The sequence below is a fragment of the Geotrypetes seraphini genome, chromosome 3 (assembly GCF_902459505.1).
Source record: "Geotrypetes seraphini chromosome 3, aGeoSer1.1, whole genome shotgun sequence".
Lineage (NCBI taxonomy): Eukaryota > Metazoa > Chordata > Amphibia > Gymnophiona > Dermophiidae > Geotrypetes > Geotrypetes seraphini.
The window spans coordinates 291,639,040-291,659,447 of NC_047086.1; the positions used below are offsets into that span (position 1 = coordinate 291,639,040).

Sequence of the window (20,408 nt, forward strand, 5' to 3'; positions counted from 1 at the left end):
TTGAGGTCTTACACCAGCTCTGGCAGGATACACTTTTCAAATCTGACATACTGTAATCACAAAACAGAAAATAAAAGTATTTTTTCTACCTTTTGTTGTCTGGTCAATATTCAAATCTTGTTGGTCCCAGGCTCTGGTTGTCTTCTTAATAACTTGCTTGCCAGGGTCTACTACTTTCTTCTTTCTCCGTGCTAACCGTCCATCTGCCATCTCTGTCCTCCTCTTCCATTTCCCTTCCCTCCCCCCCCTCCCCCCGGAGGTCTGGTATCTTTCCTTTTTTCGTCTCCATCCACAGATTCATATTTTCTCAACCACCCTTTCATCCAGCATCTCTCCCTCCTTCCCCACCACCCCAGGGTCCACCATCTCTCCCTTTTTCTTCCCAACTATCCTCCCATCCAGTATCTCTATTCCCCTTCCCCGCTCCACACCATCCTTTGTGTCATCTCTCTCCTCCTCTATTTTTAGACCCATTATTTCTTCCCACCCCCAAAGTCCAGCATATGCATGTCTCTTTGAACCCCCCCTTCCCTCCCTCCCTCCGTGTACTTCTACACCAGGATCCCCCTTCCCTGAAGGTCTGTCCCCCCTGAAGTCCTGTGCCACCATCCTTGAAGGACTGTTTCCCCCTTGAAGGCCTGTCCCCCTCCCTTGAATGCCTGTCTCTCCCCCCTTAAAGGCCTGTCCCCCCTTAAAGGCCTGCATCCCACCCCTGAAGGCTCGTCCCCCCCCCCTTTGAAGGCTTGTCCCCCCCTTAAAGGCCTGCATCCCACCCCTAAAGGCCTGCATCCCACCCCTAAAGGCCTGCATCCCACCCCTAAAGGCCTACATCCCACACCTGAAGGCCTGTCTCCCCCCCTTGAAGGCCTGTATCCCCCCTTGAAGGCCTGTCTCCCCCCCCTTTGAAGGCTTGTCCCACCCCTAAAGGCCTGCATCCCACCCCTGAAGGCCTGCATCCCACCCCTGAAGGCCTGCATCCCACCCCTGAAGGCCTGCATCCCACCCCTGAAGGCTTGTCTCCCCCCCCTTTGAAGGCTTGTCTCCCCCCCTTTGAAGGCTTGTCTCCCCCCCCTTTGAAGGCTTGTCTCCCCCCCTTTGAAGGCTTGTCTCCCCCCCTTTGAAGGCTTGTCTCCCCCCCTTAAAGGCCTGCATCCCACCTCTAAAGGCCTGCATCCCACCTCTAAAGGCCTGTCCCCCCCCTTGAAGGCCTGTCTCCCCCCCCCTTGAAGGCCTGTCTCCCCCCTTAAAGACCTGCATCCAACGCCTAAAGGCCTGCATCCCACACCTGAAGGCCTGCATCCCACACCTGAAGGCCTGTTCCCCCCCCTTGAAGGCCTGTCTTCCCCCCCCTTGATGGCCTGTCTTCCCCCCCCTTGAAGGCCTGTCTTCCCCCCCCTTGAAGGCCTGTCTTCCCCCCCCTTGAAGGCCTGTTCCCCGCCCCTTAAAGGCCTGCATCCCACCTCGGAAGGCCTGCATGCCTGTTCACCCTGATGGCCTGTCCCACCCCCCGCCCCGAAGGACTGCTCACCCCCCCTCGGAAGGCGGCGTGTTCCCCCTGGCCTCCCACTGATGGCCGGCTTCCCCCCTGGCCTCCCCGCACCGTTTACCGTTGAGGAACAGCCTGCAGATAAGATTGCGATGCTAGTGATCTTTGCACTGCTTCGGAGCTTTTCCTCTACTGCAGTCCCTCCCCTCCTCCGACGTCAGAGGCAAGATCATGGAGGAAACAGCTTCGAAGCAGTGAAAAGATCGCTAGCATCGCAATCTTATCTGCAGGCTGTTCCTCAATGGTAAACGGTGCGGGGAGGCCAGGGGTGGAAGCCGAACGCCAGGGGAGGGAAACGGATGCCAGGGGAGGGAAACGGACGCCGAGGGGGTAAGCCGGATAGCAGCATTTCCCAACTGACCTTCCCCCCTCGCCCTCTAAAGCAGGTGCGGAAGCGGCCGGCCAGCAAGAGCAGCGCTGCCGCTCCTGCTTTAAGGGGCGAGGGGGGAGGGTCAACCAAATCAGGAAACCGATTTTTTGTTGTGTTAAATTGATTCGAATCGATTCACCCGAAGTGAATCGGTGAACTGATTCGAATCATGAATCGGGCAGCACTAGTGTCTACCACAGTTTAAATATTTTTACTTTAAATATCAGTTTAAATTTTTTTTTTCTATAAATACTTTAAAAAAAAAAACTTTTTGGCTTTTTTATTTTTAAGCTATTCTTTCTCATTAAATTATTTCTTCTTCAATTTCATCATATACATTTCATTCGTCAATCAATTATTGATTGTTAAAAAAATGCCATCTTTTTGCCACTATTTTTGATTGTCACATACTTTCGCTGTTGTTCTGTTATTCTGATAAAGAATCATAACAAACTCTTTTAAGAGCAAAAGTTACTTATCTTAAACAGTGCGCTTGATCATTTGTTAGCACCAAGCCAAACTGCTATGACTCGTGTAAGCCCTGAAAAACTGCTGCTTTTCATTCATGCATTCTTTCGGTCCGACGGGGCCCGTTGCGCCACTCAAAACATGGTTTCCTCAGGGATAACGGGCGGTTTTCTATTGGAAACATAAAGCACTATAAGCTCAGGGTCCATTTCCCTGCTTTTTTTGTACACGGCCATGGCCATTTCCTGCAACAGAGTTTCTGCTGGGGGTTGGATGGAGCAGGTCAGCTTCGGGGGTGGAGGGTTGTGCAGTGGGCGTAAAGATAGAGGCAGGGAGGCATCCTGACAGCGGCAGCTTCAGGGGGGAGATAGTGCTTACAGGGCATGAAGGCTGTACTATGTCCTTTGCTGGTGAGCAGGAGCCCTTATACATGCCTTACAGGGCTTATACAGCACTTACAAAGCATGAAGGCTGTACTGTGGCCTATGCTGGCAAGCAGGAGCCTTATACATGCCTTTTTACATGTCTGTATTTCAAACAACTGGGGACGAAATTGCCTGACTTAAGCAATAACAGAATAACAGAACAACAGCGAAAGTATGTGACATTAGGTAGATTGTGAGCCCGCTTGAGTACCTGAATAATTCATGTAAAACCGTTCTGAGCTCCCCTGGGAGAACGGTATAGAAAAAAAGTGAATAAAAAATAAATAAAAATAGGCAATATAGTCTGTCTGAGCATCTTGCAGAATATCAGTAAAATATTCAACCTTTTTTACAGACACAGAAAGTATGTAACAAGGTCAGCCTCTGATGCTTTTGAGTTGTCATCTAGAGCATCTGCTATGTCAATAGCTATGAGAAAGAATCTCTGATATAGACATCCATCTCCAAAATATATTAGTCAAAATCCCATGTTTCAGGGAAGAGCTTTTTGGTGATTCTATAGAGACGGCCACACAAAGATGGACAACTTTGAAAAGACCAAGGTCTACATCTCATACATTGAAGCATTCTGCTAAGCATTCTTATTCGCATTAGGGGTGATATGCTTCTGGACTGCCATTGCACAAGAAGCAAAACATACCACTCAAAAAGCTCAGGCCTCATTTCTTCTGGGTATTAGGTCAAGCATACCTGCTGTTTTTTCCTTCTTAGCCACTTCCTTACCAAAGGGATGTCATCTTCATTTTTATCACAGCATAGGTATTGATAACAACCAACCTGTGAGTTCTTTCAATCATCAAAGATGGTTACTGTTTTTCATTTTGTCGATATACCGTCAAATTATCCAGAAGAGTCCACTTTTAGCTTCTTCGGGACATAGAGGCTGTGCTACAACTATATGTCGAGGAGCTACTATCCCCTTCTCAGTAAATTAGGGGTTCTACTCAGGTATTTCTTATCCCAAAGATGATGGAATCTACGCTTCATTTCTAGTTCAGAAAACATTCAACTTTAATCTCTGGGTTCTTAAAGCGGAAGAGGGAACGTGCACCAGCGATCCTCCACTGGCCGTAATTAGTTTTTAAAGTGACACCAGGAGGCGAATCGGGAAACACTAGATTGCGGGGCCAGATGGCTTCCCTCCCTGCCGCTGCCACAAACATTGTAGAGCGAGCCATCGAACACAGGCTTGCTCGACGATGCTCGTGGCCTTCCCTCTGCTGGGTTCCTCCTTATGACACAACTTACTTTCTTTGCGAGAAAAGGAAGTTGATTCACTCTACAAGGTATGCACCAGTGGCATGGAGGAAGGGAAGCCAACTGGAGCTGCAGGACCCACGAGCGGGGTGGGGGAGGTGGGCTGGAATTGCTGGACCCATAAGGGAAGGGCCTGGAGCTACTGTACTGCGATGGTGGGATATCGGGGAGCTATGATAGATGGGGTTCCCTGCGAAAACAAAGCTTTTTAATGCTCCACAGAGCGGTGAAAAGGTTTGTCCCCATGCCAGCGGTGAACAGATATAAATTTTATCTCCTCCTGTGATTTTACTGCGGTCACCCGTGGTTAGCTGCGGTAAAGGGTCACCATGCCATTCTCTAAGTTAATCCAAAAAGAAAATAAAAGAGAGAAAATATAAATAACTAAATTCTCAAAATAGAAGAATATATCCCAACCCAAGAGAATATAAATAAACATAATCACAAATTAAATTAATATGTGTTCAGTGACGTGAACATCCATGAATGCCACTGGAAGGCAGGAAGATGTTCAACTCCTTACACCATTGCACAAGCCCTCCCTACCTCCATTGAGGATATACTCATAGCAGATACTGTAAAAGCTAAAGGTGTAAAAAATAAATTACTTATCCAATAGATCTTTACAGGCTCTTGCAGTTTCCAAGACAGGGGGGCACTAAAACATGAAGTGCAATGACATCCTTAACCAGCTGGCAAAAAAATGTGTGTGTTCCCAGATTTCCCCAAAATCCGTAGTGAAATGCAAAATTTATAGTTCAAAATAAAAAAAAAAAATAACAAAATAATGAAGAAATAAGTCAATAAAAATTCAAAGTTCATATAATCCACGCGTAGGCAACGAATCCAAACCCTGCTTCCTCGACACAGATCATATTTCAAAGGAATCTTTCTCAAGAGGAAGGAAACACTGGAAATGCAAAAACACACAAAAACAAATGTTAAGCAAAAAGCACCCAAGCTCAAAAACTTGTATCAAAATTAGCTTGAATCAAATAATCAATAAACTTCTTAGACTTTCTTACCAGGTGGAGAGCAGAGACTACGCACTCCCAAGCTCAGCGGTGCAATAACCGCCAGACCAAACCACGTGACCACTCATGGGAGCAACAAGATTTAAATGCCAGCGAAAACCTGACATAAGCATCCCAGCTGGAGTGATCAACAAGGAAAGCCCGGTGATTGAAATGCAGAATCAAAAAAAAAAACTATACACAGAAAATCTTTATCAACTTGCCACTAGCCACTCGATTTCCCTATTAACTCCATGGGGGATGACCGTTCCCCATGCAAAAATCAATCGCTGCTCATGGTAAGTGAGGAGCTGAGATGTGTCACCTCCATTCCTAGAGCAAAACTGTTTTAGCACACAAACTTCAACTCCGTTAACATGTGATTTGCTTGGCCCCAATGTTCAACTAAAGGAGAGTCAATTTTGTTAGTCCTGATGCAGCTCAATTGTTCTGCAATGCGAATCTTCACCGCTCTCTTGGTCTGTCCAATATAAAGTTTGCGACAGGGGCAGAAAATCCCATAAACCACTTGTGCTGAATTGCAATTGGTCTTGAGTCGTAATTCAAAATTAATGTTAACGTTAGGGATGTGGACACTGTTGGTATTCTTAGAAAATTGACAATGCCTACATGCCCCACATGGGACATGACCAGATTGGAAGTCGGAAGTGTTATAGCCCCCTTTTTAGAAGAAAAAGAAAGGTTGCCTCGGTTTATATTCAAGTATATAAAGTACTAAATAAACCATAAATGAAAGAGTGAATAAAAAACTGTTCTAGATAAGGAGAAATATCATACAGGTCCCATTTTATGACTGGCTGCTAAGAAATATCCTTGGCAATATGAAAAGGAATTCATGGTCAGCTTTATCTTCTTTTTGCTGTCATCTATTATGTTCTGTTTTGAAGAAGCAATATTTTATAGAATAAAAAAGCTTAAATATATCTCTGTTTTAAAGATGTTTCTGCTATCTTATGGGATTTTTTTAAACTTTGTGTTGACAGGTCATTAAGAAGATTGGACAGTACTTGAAAATGAATATAGTTGTACCTGAGGAGTACTTAGAGGGATTTGTACGAGCCAATAACACTTTCCTGTACCAACTAGTCTTTGACCCTTTAAAAAGAGAACTTGTTCCCTTGAATCCCTATCCCAGCGATATTGATCCACAAACACTTGATTATGCAGGACGGTATCCTTTTCGTGTATTATAAACATTCAGCATGCAAAGTATGATGTTAAGATGAGATGTTTGTCTTTGATCTGGCTGTCAATGTCTTGCTGCAATTTTGTGTTCAAGTTGGTAATTTAATGAATGTCATTCTCTACTGGAATAGTAATATCTGTTAGTAGACTGCCATTAATTAACTTCATCTTATTAATTAAATTGCAAGGGCAACAGTTTTAGATTGCGATAGTTAATGGCTGTGCTGTTTGGTGAGAAAAGAAAAAACCAAGCCTCGGGCTACTATAGAAAGATTAACAAAAAGAGGCTCTGGAGATGTCACAACCAACTTGGATACAAGTCTTTTATAAGTTGGTTGTGACATCTCCAGAGCCTCTTTTTGTTGTCTTTTGTGCTGTTTGGTGCCAGCCATTGAGTTTTAACACAATAGCAGTTAGAAAGTAGCTCAGAAGAGAAACCAGTACCTGATGAAAATAGTACAGAAACATCATTGACACATATTGAAAGCCCATGTTACAGTGATGTGGAATATTACAAAGCTGGTGCATGTATACATTGAAAAGAACCAAAGATACAGGGTTCTGTAATGTTCCTTGCTATCTTGACTAAATTAGAGACTGATTCAAATAAGATTGGAACTAGGCAAGCACTTCTGTGCCAGTACTGTAATCGGTCCATGTATCAAGAAGATAGATGTATAGTAATCAAACACTAGAGAAATATCAGAGCAAGAGCAAAGATATTTGCCCTCAATGAGGCCTTTACAGATTTCATCAGGCAGGGATGCCAGAGATTCAGGCAAGCAGGAAAGTAGCGATAGACAGATGCTTCCACTCTGAATCCATATCAACATTTATTCATAAAAAGATATTACAATTGTTTCAACACAGAATAGCACCTTCTCGGGGGTCTGAAAACAACCTTACATCATGTAGTTATAGTTCGAGTTCCAAGGGGCGTGGCTTGGACGCGAATGATGACGGTCGGGTGAAGGCGAAGCTCCGTACAAACAAGCTTATTTTACGAAATTTACTACAAAAAAATTTATTTCCCATGATCTTGATGGTGTGATAAATTGAAATCTGCATCCTCAACAGAGACGGAGAGACGTTTGAAGACGAAAAAATCAAAGTGAAAGTGCCGTTTTTAAAGTCTGAGAATTGAAGTGTAAAAAGCAGGAGATTGACGAAGTTTGAAACTGCTGGTGAGCTACCTAACAACAAGCTTGAAAATTTCTTCTTTATAAATAATAAATGAGGAGGTTGTGCCTGTCGTGCTGTGGAGATAAGCTGTTTTAAAATAGCTCTCCTCTGCCGGAGATGAAGTAAAGTTAGCTATAAAACTTGACAACGGTTTTTTTTTAAATCTATTTCCTTGCTGCCAAATTAAAAAAAAATTGTGAATGACTAATATAACATAATGTCATCTCCTCTCCTCTTCTGAAATTGAAAAGAGTCCGATATAAAAGATTGTTTGTTTGTTCTTGGGCTGTGAGAAAGATGACAGTATAAAAGACCAACGGTTTTTAACCTAAAAATAATATCGAAGAATTGAGAGGCGCTGGAAACTGATAAAAATATATACTTATACATATATTTCAAAAATACTGAAAGGATTACTGCTCTCCTTAGTAGGGGCTGCGATTGGGCTCATAAGAGGAAAGCAAGAAAAAAGGATTACTGAATTTTCAGCGCTGATGCAAAGTGTCAACAAAAAAAAAAGTGACTAACAGATTTAAAAAAAATAAATCTGTAAAAGATTAAACAGCAATATCTAAAAATTAAGGAAAGAAAGGTTGCTAATTTGAATATTATTGCCTTCATAAAAAGCTGAGATAAGGCTTGAAGGAAGAGAAACAGAGAGAAGAACTACTGACATTTTTTTTTTTTTTTTTTACTCACAGCAATAGAACTTGAGACAAATAACTGACAGTTGCCCTAAGAATATTGAAAAAAAAAAGTTTTGAGTCTGTTCTAATAAAAGATTGAGACAGATAATCAAGAAAGGAGAAAAGAAGGAAAAAAAAAAAAAAAGGCTGGAAAAAGAAAAATTTTAAAAAATATAGAAACAAATCCTGAAAGAAATCCACTCATCATAAATAGAACACTCAAAACAAAAAAGATAAGAGACAAAATATTGAAACTGATACCAAGAGACAGTGAAGATAAGCTGTAATAAAGAGAAGAAAAGAATAAAAGAAGATGACATCTAAAAAACAAAACAAAAATGATGCAGAAGCAAGTGGTTCCGGTATTGGTAGCAGCAATAAAAGATCAAAACCAGAACCAAATAACACACCCTCAAAAGTTCCGTTGCCATCAGATGAAAGCCCCGACGTCATGGAAGAATTGAGACAAATTAAAGAAATAGTATTAGACAGCAATAAAAAACTAAAAAAAGCAATTGAAGATGCTGCAATTCTCACCAAAAGAGTTGATATAGTTGAAAATAAAATAAATGATCTAGAAAACAATACAGAACAACTAAATACAGACATGAGAAAATCTAAAATAATATGGAAAGAAGTTGAAGAAATTAAAAGAGACTTGGAAGACAGCCGAAATAGAGAAAGAAGGAATAATTTAAGGATCATCGGAATTCCGGAAGGGGTAGAAAAAAATGAACCTATAACATTCCTGGAACAATTTCTACCTAAAATACTACCTTTAAAATTCAAATCTGCATTAGAAATAGAAAGAGCGCACAGAATACCAACACAGAATAAAAACCTTCAATCAAGACCAAGAACTTTAATATTTAAACTTTTGAGACACCAACAAGCAGTAGAAATCTGCCAGCTAGCAAAGGAAAACAAAAACCTAAAATGTCAGGATGCAAGAATCCACATTGTTCCTGACTTTGCAAAAGAGACTGCACTACGAAGAAAACAATTCCTGGACATGAGACCCCAACTGCGAGCTCTAGGGGCTAGATATGGCCTTCTGTATCCAGCAGTAATGAAAATTACCATTGCTAACAAGACTCAAAATTTTTCAGATCCTACAAAACTTCAAGATTTCCTTGATCAATATGAACAGCCAATGTCCTCTTAAACAAGAACTTATTATCGAATAATATATTTGTGTTTATATTTATAATTATGTTTAAATTAATAAAACATAAAGATTAAATATGGAATACAAATGTAAAGTTCGATACAGAAACAGATCTTTCAAATCCAACTGAAAGGAAATAGAAGAACATAGAACTGTGATTTAAACTACAGGAATATTCTAAACAACGAAATTGATTCTATGTCAAAAGGATCCAACATGCAATCTTGCCATGCTGATGAGAGATAAGATATGAACGAACATGAGACAAACGAAGGATTGGATCAAAGACAAAGAAATGAAATGGATATAGATTGAAAATTGACTGAAATAACAATGGACAAGAAAAACTTGAGACGCAAAATAAGACAGGAGGATTGTGAAAACTGAGAATAATTTCCTGATATTACCGGAATGTCATTTGTTTGTTAAACCCTTTTTACAAAACCAAGATACGATTTGTGACGACGACCAAGACAGTAACAGACACTCAGAGATGTTATTGCCACAGCTTGCTCTGAAAAGAAAAGAAAAGGAATGCTCTTCTGGACATAATAGTTTCCTACTCTTTGATTTGATATTCTAAAATGTAACTAATGACTATTTTGAAGGGAAAAAGTTAAAGGTAATCTCCTGAAGGTTGGACTGAGGAGAAATCTGTTCATCCTTTGTGACTGCCTTCAAACATATACCTAAGCCTTAAAAATATAAGTTATAATATTTCAATTACAACTATATATCATTTTGAATTAATTCATATATAACTGAATTAGTGGTATACATTGTTGTCATATGCAATAATTTCCTTAAAGAAAAGGGAAATAATATAAATTATACTTATTATTTAAAAATGAAAACATTTCTTGAAACCACTTAGAACTTACTGTTAGAAAACAATTATTTTATTATACAATACAAACCAAAACATAATAATAAAAAACTCAAAAAAAAATAATTTATACATTGGGAATTTATAATGAAATAAAATAAATTAAAACATCTCTAAATGGAGAAATATAATTAAAAAAAAAAAATAAAATAAAATAAATAATAATAGTAGTAAATAAATTTATATATTTTAATAGCTTGTAGGAGTTATATACACCTAACCTCAAAATGCGTATCCAAGTGGTCATACTAAAATGGGGAGGGAAGGGAGGGAAGGGAGGGAAGGGAATGGGAAAATATAATGGAAAATGGGAAAAAAAAGAAAAAGTGTACATTCTAAAATATTTTAAATACTGGGGGAAAAAATTAAGAAAAACAATTCATATAATTTTAAGGAAAATATATCAAAAATACATAAATGGATCTTAAAATAATATCCTTAAATGTTAATGGTCTAAATCATATGATAAAAAGGAAAAAAGCTCTACTATTTTTAAAAAGGCAAAATGCGGATTTATGCTTTATACAAGAGACCCACCTCTCAAATATTGAATCTAGTAAACTACAAGGAGGTTGGGTCAAACATTGTTTTTTCTCATCAGCTACAAGGAAAAAAGCAGGTGTTGCTATTCTGGTAAATAAAAAATGTACTGCTACATTCAAATTAAAGGCAACAGATATTAATGGAAGATGGATAATTGTGGAAATGAATCTGGGAAATACTACCATGACGTTGATTAATATATACGCCCCTAATTCGAACCAAAATGAATTTTTTAAAACTCTTCAACAACTGATATTGCCACTGGCTACTTCAAATCTAATAGTAGCTGGGGATTTTAATGCTGTTATGGATCCTCTATTGGACAAAAACCCAAGTAGATATATGAAATCAATGGGATTAGATAATTTAATACAAACTTGTGATTTAATAGATATTTGGCGAATACTTCATTTTAATGGACGGGAATTTTCATTCTGTTCTCATGTTCACAATTCCTTTTCAAGAATAGATTATATTTTTATATCAAAACACCTAGCACATCAAGTAACAAAAGCTGCCATTGATCCAATTATTTTATCTGATCATGGTGGGGTATGGATTGAAATTAAGATCACAGATCAAAATACAAATAGACCAATATGGAAGTTTGATAATACATTGCTTGCTGATCCAATATTTTGTGAAAATTTTCAAATAAAAATGAAAGATTTTTTTCAAGTAAATGATAAAGATGAGATCTCTAGAGAAATATTATGGGATGCATTTAAAGCATCAATAAGAGGACAAATCATTTCTTATTCGGCTTATCTTAACAAACAAAATAAAAAACAATACTCTAATTTAGAAAAAGAAATTAAAAATTTAGAATTAAAACTAATAAAAAAATGGGAATATTCTATACAACAAGAACTGTTAAAACTCAAATGTAAATACAATGAAATATCATCAAAAATGATAAGAAAAGATTTATTTGCACAGCAGGCACTGTATTATGGAAACTCAAATAAGTCGGGAAGAATACTGGCAAATTATCTAAAAGTGAAAAAAAAGAAAACAAAAATAATTGCTATAAAAGATGAAAATGGTGAAACACTTACACAAATTGATCCAATCTTAAAACAATTTCTAAAATTCTATAAATCTCTTTATTCTTCCGAGACTTATTTAAATAAAGAAAAGGAAGGTTTAGAATTCTTAAATTTATTAGAGGGTCCAAAAGTTCCTGAACATATAAAACGAAGTATGGAAGAACCAATATCACTAAAAGAATTAGAAACAGCTTTGAAATCCCTTAGAGTTGGATCCGCTCCAGGTGGTGATGGTTATACAGTTGAATTTTATAAAACATTTCAAAACTTTTTATTACCCTATTTATTAAATCTTATTCAATATCAACTTAATAAAGGTTGTACAAATGGCACTATGGCAGAATCATTAACAATAGTTTTGCCAAAGCCAAATAAAGATCCCACTTTGGTATCAAACTATAGACCAATCTCTTTAATAAATGTAGATGGAAAATTATTAGCAAAAATCCTTGCGTTAAGATTGGCTAAAGCTCTCCCACATATTATAAGTATGTCTCAAACAGGATTTGTTGCTCAAAGACATTCATCTCATAACACTAGACTAGCATTCCATATGTTATACTTAACAAAGAAAATGAACGAGCCCACTTTTGCTGTATCTTTAGATGCAGAAAAGGCTTTTGATAGAATAGAATGGACATTTATGTATCAAGCAATGGAATGGTTTGGTATAGGTCCTGGATTCACACAAATGATACAAACATTATATAGCTCCCCTTCTGCTAGATTATACATTAATAATATGTTTTCAGAAAAATTCAATCTACAAAGAGGAGTTAGACAAGGTTGTCCTTTGTCTCCTTTACTGTTTGATATAGTTTTAGAACCCTTAATATTAGCAATCCAACAAGTAAAGGAGATACAAGGTATACCTCATTCAGATAAAGAATATAAAATATCAGCTTATGCTGATGATTTATTATTATATTTGAGGAACCCAGAATCTACCATTCCACATTTACTTGAACTAATTGAAAAATTTGGAAAATTTTCAGGATATAAAATAAACTGGAACAAATCAGAAGTACTTCCATTAAATATACATTGTACAAAAGGTTTATTTAAATCATTCTCTTTTGTTTGGAAGGAGGATGCTATTAAATATCTTGGAATTTGGATTACAAAAAATATAGATGACACAATGAAAATTAATGAAAAAAATTTATTACAAAAAATAACAGAGATGTGTGAGCAATGGAACCCTTTACACTTATCTTGGTGGGGAAGAATACAAACTGTTAAAATGATGATATTACCTGTAGTCTGTTACCAAATGGGAATGATACCAATTTTCTTCCAAAATTCTTTTTATAAAAAATTAAATAAAATATTGACAAAATTTATTTGGCTTGGGAAAAATCCCAGAGTTGCTTTAGTGTCACTACAAAGACCAATTGCGGAGGGAGGGGTAAACTTTCCCAACTTCTATAGGTATCATCAAGCCTATATTTTACGTCAAGGTATGTATTGGATCCTCCCAGAGCCCAATGTAAATATCCCAGAATGGTTTTGGCTAGAATGGAGACTTATGTTTCCATTACGTCTTAGTCATGTAGTTAGTATCAAAATGCCAAGGCTATACAAAGAACATAAAATATTCATGGATACATGGAAAACTTTAAGATATATAAGTAATCTAACTCCTATTCCAATTAGTAAATCAACAACTCAAACAATTTGGTTAAACCCCAAGATCAAAATAGGCGGTTTCAAAATAATCTGGAAAAACTGGATGACAGCAGGTATTCGTATTCTAGACGATATAATAAAAAATGGTAAAATGCTGGAGTTTTCACAATTGCAACATAAATTTGATCTTAATAAAACACAATATTTTAGATGGTTGCAATTGAAGCAATCCATTCAAGAAGGGTTCCCTGAATGGAAAAATCTTACTAATTATCACAGCTTGGAATTCTTGTGTTTCCAGATAAATTCAATAGGACATGAAGCTGCACAGTGGTATAAATTAATATCTGGATATATAAATAAAAAACCAAAAAATGGTCTTAGAGACATTTGGAGCATTGAGATAAAGCACCAAATTAGTGCATCTCAATGGCCACGACTTTGGTCTTGGAGGTTAAAATGTACGTTGTCAGCATCTATGAGACAAACTTGGTTTTTTCTTTTACATAGAGCTTTATGGACCCCTACACGTTTACATAGAATTGATAGCTCTAAATCTAATAGATGCTGGCACTGTCATATTGAAATTGGGACATTAGACCATCTTCTATTCTTTTGTCCATTCATCTTAACATTCTGGAAATCAATTTGGCCTCAAATTAATAGGATGTTAGAAAACCCAGTAGCCTTGACATATGATACTATATTATTTGGAACAACAATGAGAACAAAAAGTCAAATAATAACAAATTATTATACATTTTAACTGGAATAGCAGTACAACAAATCACATTGAATTGGAAAAATCATGACAGATTAAATTACACTTTCTGGTGGAATTCTGTTTGTCATATATATAAAATGGAACTTACCATAGCAACACAAAAAGGATATATTAATAAATTTCAAAAGATATGGAGACCATTAACAGAATTTTATAATGAATGATTAACTTTTCCCAAGATAAAAATTGATTAGAGGGAAATGAGATGGGATTTTATTTCTGATTTACACACTATATCAATGTTGAATGAATTTACAATAAAGTTGTTTTGAAATATTATTGATTGAATGGGAGGGAGGGAGGGAGGGGGAATACTACATTCAAAAGAAATTATATAAATCTAGATTTACTGCATAATATTATAAAACTTGTATAAAATTAATTTTCTAAAAAAATGTTAAACTTGAAGATGATAAGTATGTATATCAAGTGTATATATTTAAGTATCTAATAAGTTTATATGAAACACTTGTTGTAACAAAAGAAAATGAATAAAGATTATAGTTCGAGTTCCATTTTCCCTACATACATTACTTTTCACTTGCTCACATTAAACATCATCTGCCATTTTAATGCCCAATCCTGCAAAGTTCTCTTGCAATTTTTCACAACTCTCTTGTAATTGAACAACTTTGTCATCAGCAAATTCACTAGTTATTCTCATCTTTAGATCATTAATACATATTTTTTTAAAACCCAGCAGTCCCAGCACAGACCTCTGGGGAACATCACTATTTACCCCATTCATTAAGGATATTGACAATTTAACCCTGTTCTCTGTTTTCTATTTTTTAACCCAGTGATCCCCAGGGTCTGGGGGAGGGAAGGATTCAGGGCGGGTTCATAGGGCAGTTTGATACACAATATACATTACATTTCTATTATTATTAAGCTATAATATCATAATAGAAATTATACAACTTACCATAATGCAGAATCAGTGGGAGCCCTGAGCTTGTTTTCCTTCAACCAAACAATCCCATCTGGGGACTATGGAAGACAGTGACACGCATGCAGAAGAACCCCAACAACCCCACCAACCCATCCCCCTGCGTACCTTTCCATTTCTCTCTCCCATCCTCCATAGGCAGCTGACGATCCTGTCAGCCCATCCCCCTGCGCACCTTTCCATCTCTCCCTCCCATCCCCCAAGTGCAGCAGAACCCCGCTGACTCTGCCAACCCATCTCCCTGCACAGTACCTTTCCATCTCTCCCTTCCATACACCCCCGTAGCACCGGTGCCCCCAAGAGCTCCTCAAACAGGTCTTTCTGGAAGGAATGAAACAGTCCGCTTAATGTTGTAAAAAATCCTTAACTTGGAGGTAGGGGAAAATTTCTCCAGAAGACAGCTGAAATTGCTCCCTAATCTCAACAAACTCCCAAATTCTATCCCCCCCTAAAAATTGCCCAAAATACTGTAAACCCAGTCTGCTCCACTTGCGAAAAAGACCCCCATCCCTACCCGTCTGGAAATCCGGGGAGTGCATCAGAGATAAAAAAGAATCGTGCAGCAGAACCATGACGACCCCGCCAACCTATCCCCATGTACACCTTTCTATCTTTCCCTCCCATCCCCCACATGCAGCAGAACCCTAATGACCCTCCGTCTGCGAGGCCTCGACATACCTCCATTCTGAAAAGCAGCAGCAACACTGAACAGGCTGCTTCACTGCCTTCCCCGCCAGGATCTTCCCTCTGTTTCCGCATCACTAATAATGTCATCAGTGACCCGGCAGCAGAGGGAAGGCCCTGAAGAAGGCAGCGAAGCAGCCTGGTCAGTGCTGGTACTGCTGCTGCTTTTCAGAACAGAGGTCGGCGGTCAGCAAGGATCTGCTGAGGGATGATCTCTCGTCAGACTAGCGGCCCAGGGGTTGGGGACCCCTGTTTTAACCAGTTCTTAATCCACAACAGAAAGTCATAGGATAGGAGGTAATTTCCTCAGAAGTCTTTCATGAGGTTCTTTGTCAAATGCCTTTTGAAAATCCAGATATACAATATTGACCGGCTCACCTTTGTCCATATGTATGTTCACCCTTCGAAGAAATGTAGTAGATTGATAGGCAAGATTTCCCTTGACTAAATCCATATTGGTTTTGTCTTGTTTGTCTGTCAAGATGTTGACTGAGCCTGCCATATGCCAGGGCCTAGCCAATGCAATATCAAAAATATCCTTGCACAAATTTTGAATATCAATTTTGCTTCCATAGGTAGCCAGTATAGTTGGACTAGTAAGAGTGATATTTAAGTGTGCTAAAGTGAATGTCTGTAGATACTCCATATATTTCATCTTGCCAAAGAAAGGCTCAGACGATGGACACTCATTCTGGATCTTACCCACATCAATGCAGCGCTCAAAAGTTCTGCGCTTTCACATGGAAACAGTTCAATCTGTCATAGCGGTGGTTGCGTGGAGGGAGTTTCTTGCCTCCTTGAATCTGACAGAGGCCCATTTGCACATTCCCATATTTTTGGACCACAGAAAATACCTGAGGTTGCGTGTTCTGAAGAACCATTACCAGTTTTCGGCCCTTCCCTTTGGGCTGGCTACAGCACCTTGCACCTTCACCAAGGTGATGGTAGTGGTGGCAGGCATCTTGCAGGTTCATCCATACCTGAACGCTTGCTTTTCCAGTGGGCGGAGCTTCATCTTCAGGCTCTCTCAACAGCGCACGTAGTGGAAGTGGATAATGTCTAAGCTGATTTCCTCAGCAGACAGACTCTGGATCCTGGAGAGTAGATGCTGTCGGCACCAGCCTTCTGAACCATTGCTCAGCGCTGGGGTCGCCCAACGTTCGACCTTATGGCAATAGTATAGAACAAGAAAGCAGACAGCTTCTTCAGTTGAAGACTGAGCCTAGAAGCTCTGGTCCTTTACATGTTTGCCGTGGCCCATGATAGAGAGGATCCTCCACAGGATTGCAAGCCATTGAGGAAAAGAATTTCCCTTGACTCCAGATTGGCCACACATACCAGATTATGTAGATCTTCGTCTTCAGACAGGTCCCAGTCTCAGACTACAAGTGCAGCAGGACCTCCTTTCTTAGGACCAGTAGTCATAGAAAATCTGGATCCCTTTGCTCTTACGGCATGGCATGCAAGGGATACTCAGAGGTAGTAATAAGAACATAAGAACATAAGAAGTTGCCTCCGCTGAGGCAGACCATAGGTCCATCCTGCTCAGCGGTCCGCTCCTGCGGCGGCCCATCAGGCCCATTGCCTGAGCAATGGTCTATACCTATCTATACCCCCCAATCCCTTTTTCTTCTAGGAATCTATCCAAACCTTCTTTGAAACCATTTAATGTTTTCTTGTCTACAACAGCCTCTGGAAGCGCGTTCCATGTGTCCACTACCCTCTGAGTGAAAAAGAACTTCCTAGCGTTTGTTCTAAACCTGTCCCCTTTCAATTTCTCCAAGTGCCCCCTTGTACTTGTGGTGCCCCTTAATTTAAAAAATCTGTCCCTGTCTACTTTTTCTATGCCCTTCAGGATCTTGAAGGTTTCTATCATGTCTCCTCTAAGTCTTCGCTTTTCCAGGGAGAAAAGTCCCAACTGCTTCAATCTGTCAGAATATGGGAGATTTTCCATTCCCTTTATCAGTTTGGTTGCTCTTCTCTGTACTCCCTCAAGTACCGCCATGTCTTTCTTGAGGTACGGCGACCAGTACTGGACACAGTACTCCAGATGCGGCCGTACCATTGCACGATACAGCGGCATGATGACTTCCTTCGTCCTGGTCGTAATACCCTTCTTAATGATACCCAGCATTCTGTTTGCTTTCCTAGAGGCTGTGGCGCATTGCGCCGATGCCTTCAGTGTTGCATCTACCATCACTCCCAGGTCTCTCTCCAGGTTACTAACCCCTAGTGGTGTTCCCCCCATTTTGTATGTGAACATCGGGTTCTTTTTCCCCACGTGCATGACTTTGCATTTCCCCACGTTGAAGCTCATCTGCCACTTTTCGGCCCACTTTTCCAGCTGCGTTAGATCCTTTTGGAGATCCTCGCAGTCTTCCTTGGTTTGAGCCCTGCTGTATAGTTTGGTGTCATCTGCAAATTTAATGACTTCACACTTAGTTCCCGCCTCTAGGTCATTTATGTAGATATTGAACAAGAGTGGTCCCAGCACCGACCCCTGCGGAACTCCGCTCGTGACCCCTTTCCAGTCTGAGTAGTGGCCCTTTACGCCAACCCTCTGCTTCCTGTTTGCCAGCCAGTTTTTGATCCATCGGTGGACCTCCCCTTGTACCCCGTGGTTCCATATCTTTTTAAGCAGTCTCTCGTGTGGCACCTTGTCGAAGGCTTTTTGGAAGTCAAGGTAAATGATGTCTATAGATTCCCCTTTATCCACCTGGCTGTTCACTCCCTCAAAGAAGTACAATAAGTTTGTGAGGCATGACCTACCCTTACAGAAGCCATGTTGACTCGGTTAATTATTATAAAAATTTAACAAATAATTTGAAAATGTACCTATTTGTTAAATTGTTATAATTTATATATCATGTATTGTTTGTTTATTCTAATTTTGTTGTAAACCACTTAGATCTGCAAGGTATTGCAGTATACAAATAAATTTGTTATGTTATGTCATTGCTACTCTGCTCCGCTCCAGAAAGCCGTCAGTGGTCGCTGCCTATGCTAAGGTAAGGAAAACTTCCCAGCACTGGTGTGTTAAGAAAAAAGAAGAACCTTTCTCTGCTCCTGTCTCTGTGGTATTAGCCTTCCTTCAGGCTGGCCTTGGCAAGGGATTTACAGTGGTATCCCTCTGAGTCCAAGTAGTGGGACTCTCTTGTTTTAGGGCTCATGACCAAAAAGCTACATTGGCGTCTCATTCGACCATAGCAAGATTCTTAAAGGGAACACTTGAGTCTCAAGTCCCCGGTATAACCTCCATTCCTTTCATGGGACCTTAACATGGTTTTGCAGGGTCTCGGTCAGGCTCCATATGAGCCACTTAAGAAAACATCTTTGATGGACCTGTCTCTAAAAACTTTTTTTTTTTGTGGCCATTACATCAGAGAGAACATTTCCTTAAATTCACTGTAGCTAATGTTTCTTTACACACTGTCTTATCTTTTTTGCCTAAGGTTGTTTTAGCATTCTATGTCAATCAGGAAGTCAGCCTACCAGCGTTCCAATCCACAGGTTCCAGAAAGAAGGACTGGATTCTGAAGAAGTTGAATGTTAGAAGATTGCTTCTCTGGTATTTGGAGGTCACCAATGAGATCTTGCTCTCTGACCATCTCTTCATGTTGACAAATCCAGCTAGGTGCGATGCACTGGCTTCCAAGGCTACTATTTCCAGATGGATCTGTAAGGCCATTTCATCAGTCGCCTGTTTCCATTAAGGTGCATTCAACTAAAAGCATGGTTTAATGGGCAGAAGCGCGGGCGGTCTTCCCCAAGGAGATCTGTAGGACAGCAGCTTGGTCCACTCTACATATATTTTCCAAGTTTTACAGAGTGGATGTAGTGGCAAGGGAGGACTCCGCACAGTAGTCCCACCCTAGATTTTTGGGACTGCTTTTGTATGTTCTGTCCGTCCAGAATTAAACACCTATTGCACTAGAAAAGGAGATTAGGTTCTTACTTTGCTAATATCTTTTCCAGTAGATAGGTGTGTCATTCTGGACCCCCGCCCTGTCATTTGTGTCCTGCACCTGCCCACTGTCTCAGTCAGAAAGTTTGTATCCAGCCTGAAATTTGGATACCAGTCAGACCATACGGGTATGCAGAATAGACTTTGCTATAGTGTTCTGGGGTATTATTTGAGCTGCATATTTTATCATATTTATATTAATATTTTATTTGCTCAGTGGCAGCGTTTATCATGTTGATTGTGTTTTCAGAGCACAGAAGAACAGAATTGTTCTTCAGGGAGTTTCTCTGTACCTCTCTCCTTCACAGGTGTTTCTAAAAGGGCTATCATCTGCTTTGGAACAAACTGTAGGAGGCAGCAGATACTCTGGTGAAGTAGGAGGGATTCAAAAGCTGGAGTGGAATCCTTCTGTACAGCTCACGATCAGTGGGATATTACCCGTCCATCCAGAATGACACACCTATCTACTAGAAAAGATATTAGCAAGGTAAGAGCCTAATCTCTATAATTTAGTCTTTTTCCCAATGGGACCACTAAAACTTTAAATAATAATGGTGAAATTGGAGATCCCTGGGGAG

The 20,408-nt window shown here is 39.5% G+C and overlaps 1 protein-coding gene across 3 annotated transcripts in view; it reads left to right on the forward strand.

Moving 5' to 3' along the window:
• EXO1 (exonuclease 1) overlaps window positions 1-20,408 on the forward strand; it is a 129,757-nt gene that overhangs the window by 52,016 nt on the left and 57,333 nt on the right. For all 3 annotated transcript variants that reach the window (XM_033937251.1, XM_033937249.1, XM_033937250.1), the window contains exon 7: window positions 6,105-6,292. In XM_033937251.1, coding sequence (XP_033793142.1) covers window positions 6,105-6,292 — 188 coding nt within the window. The remainder of the gene's footprint in view (window positions 1-6,104; window positions 6,293-20,408) is intronic.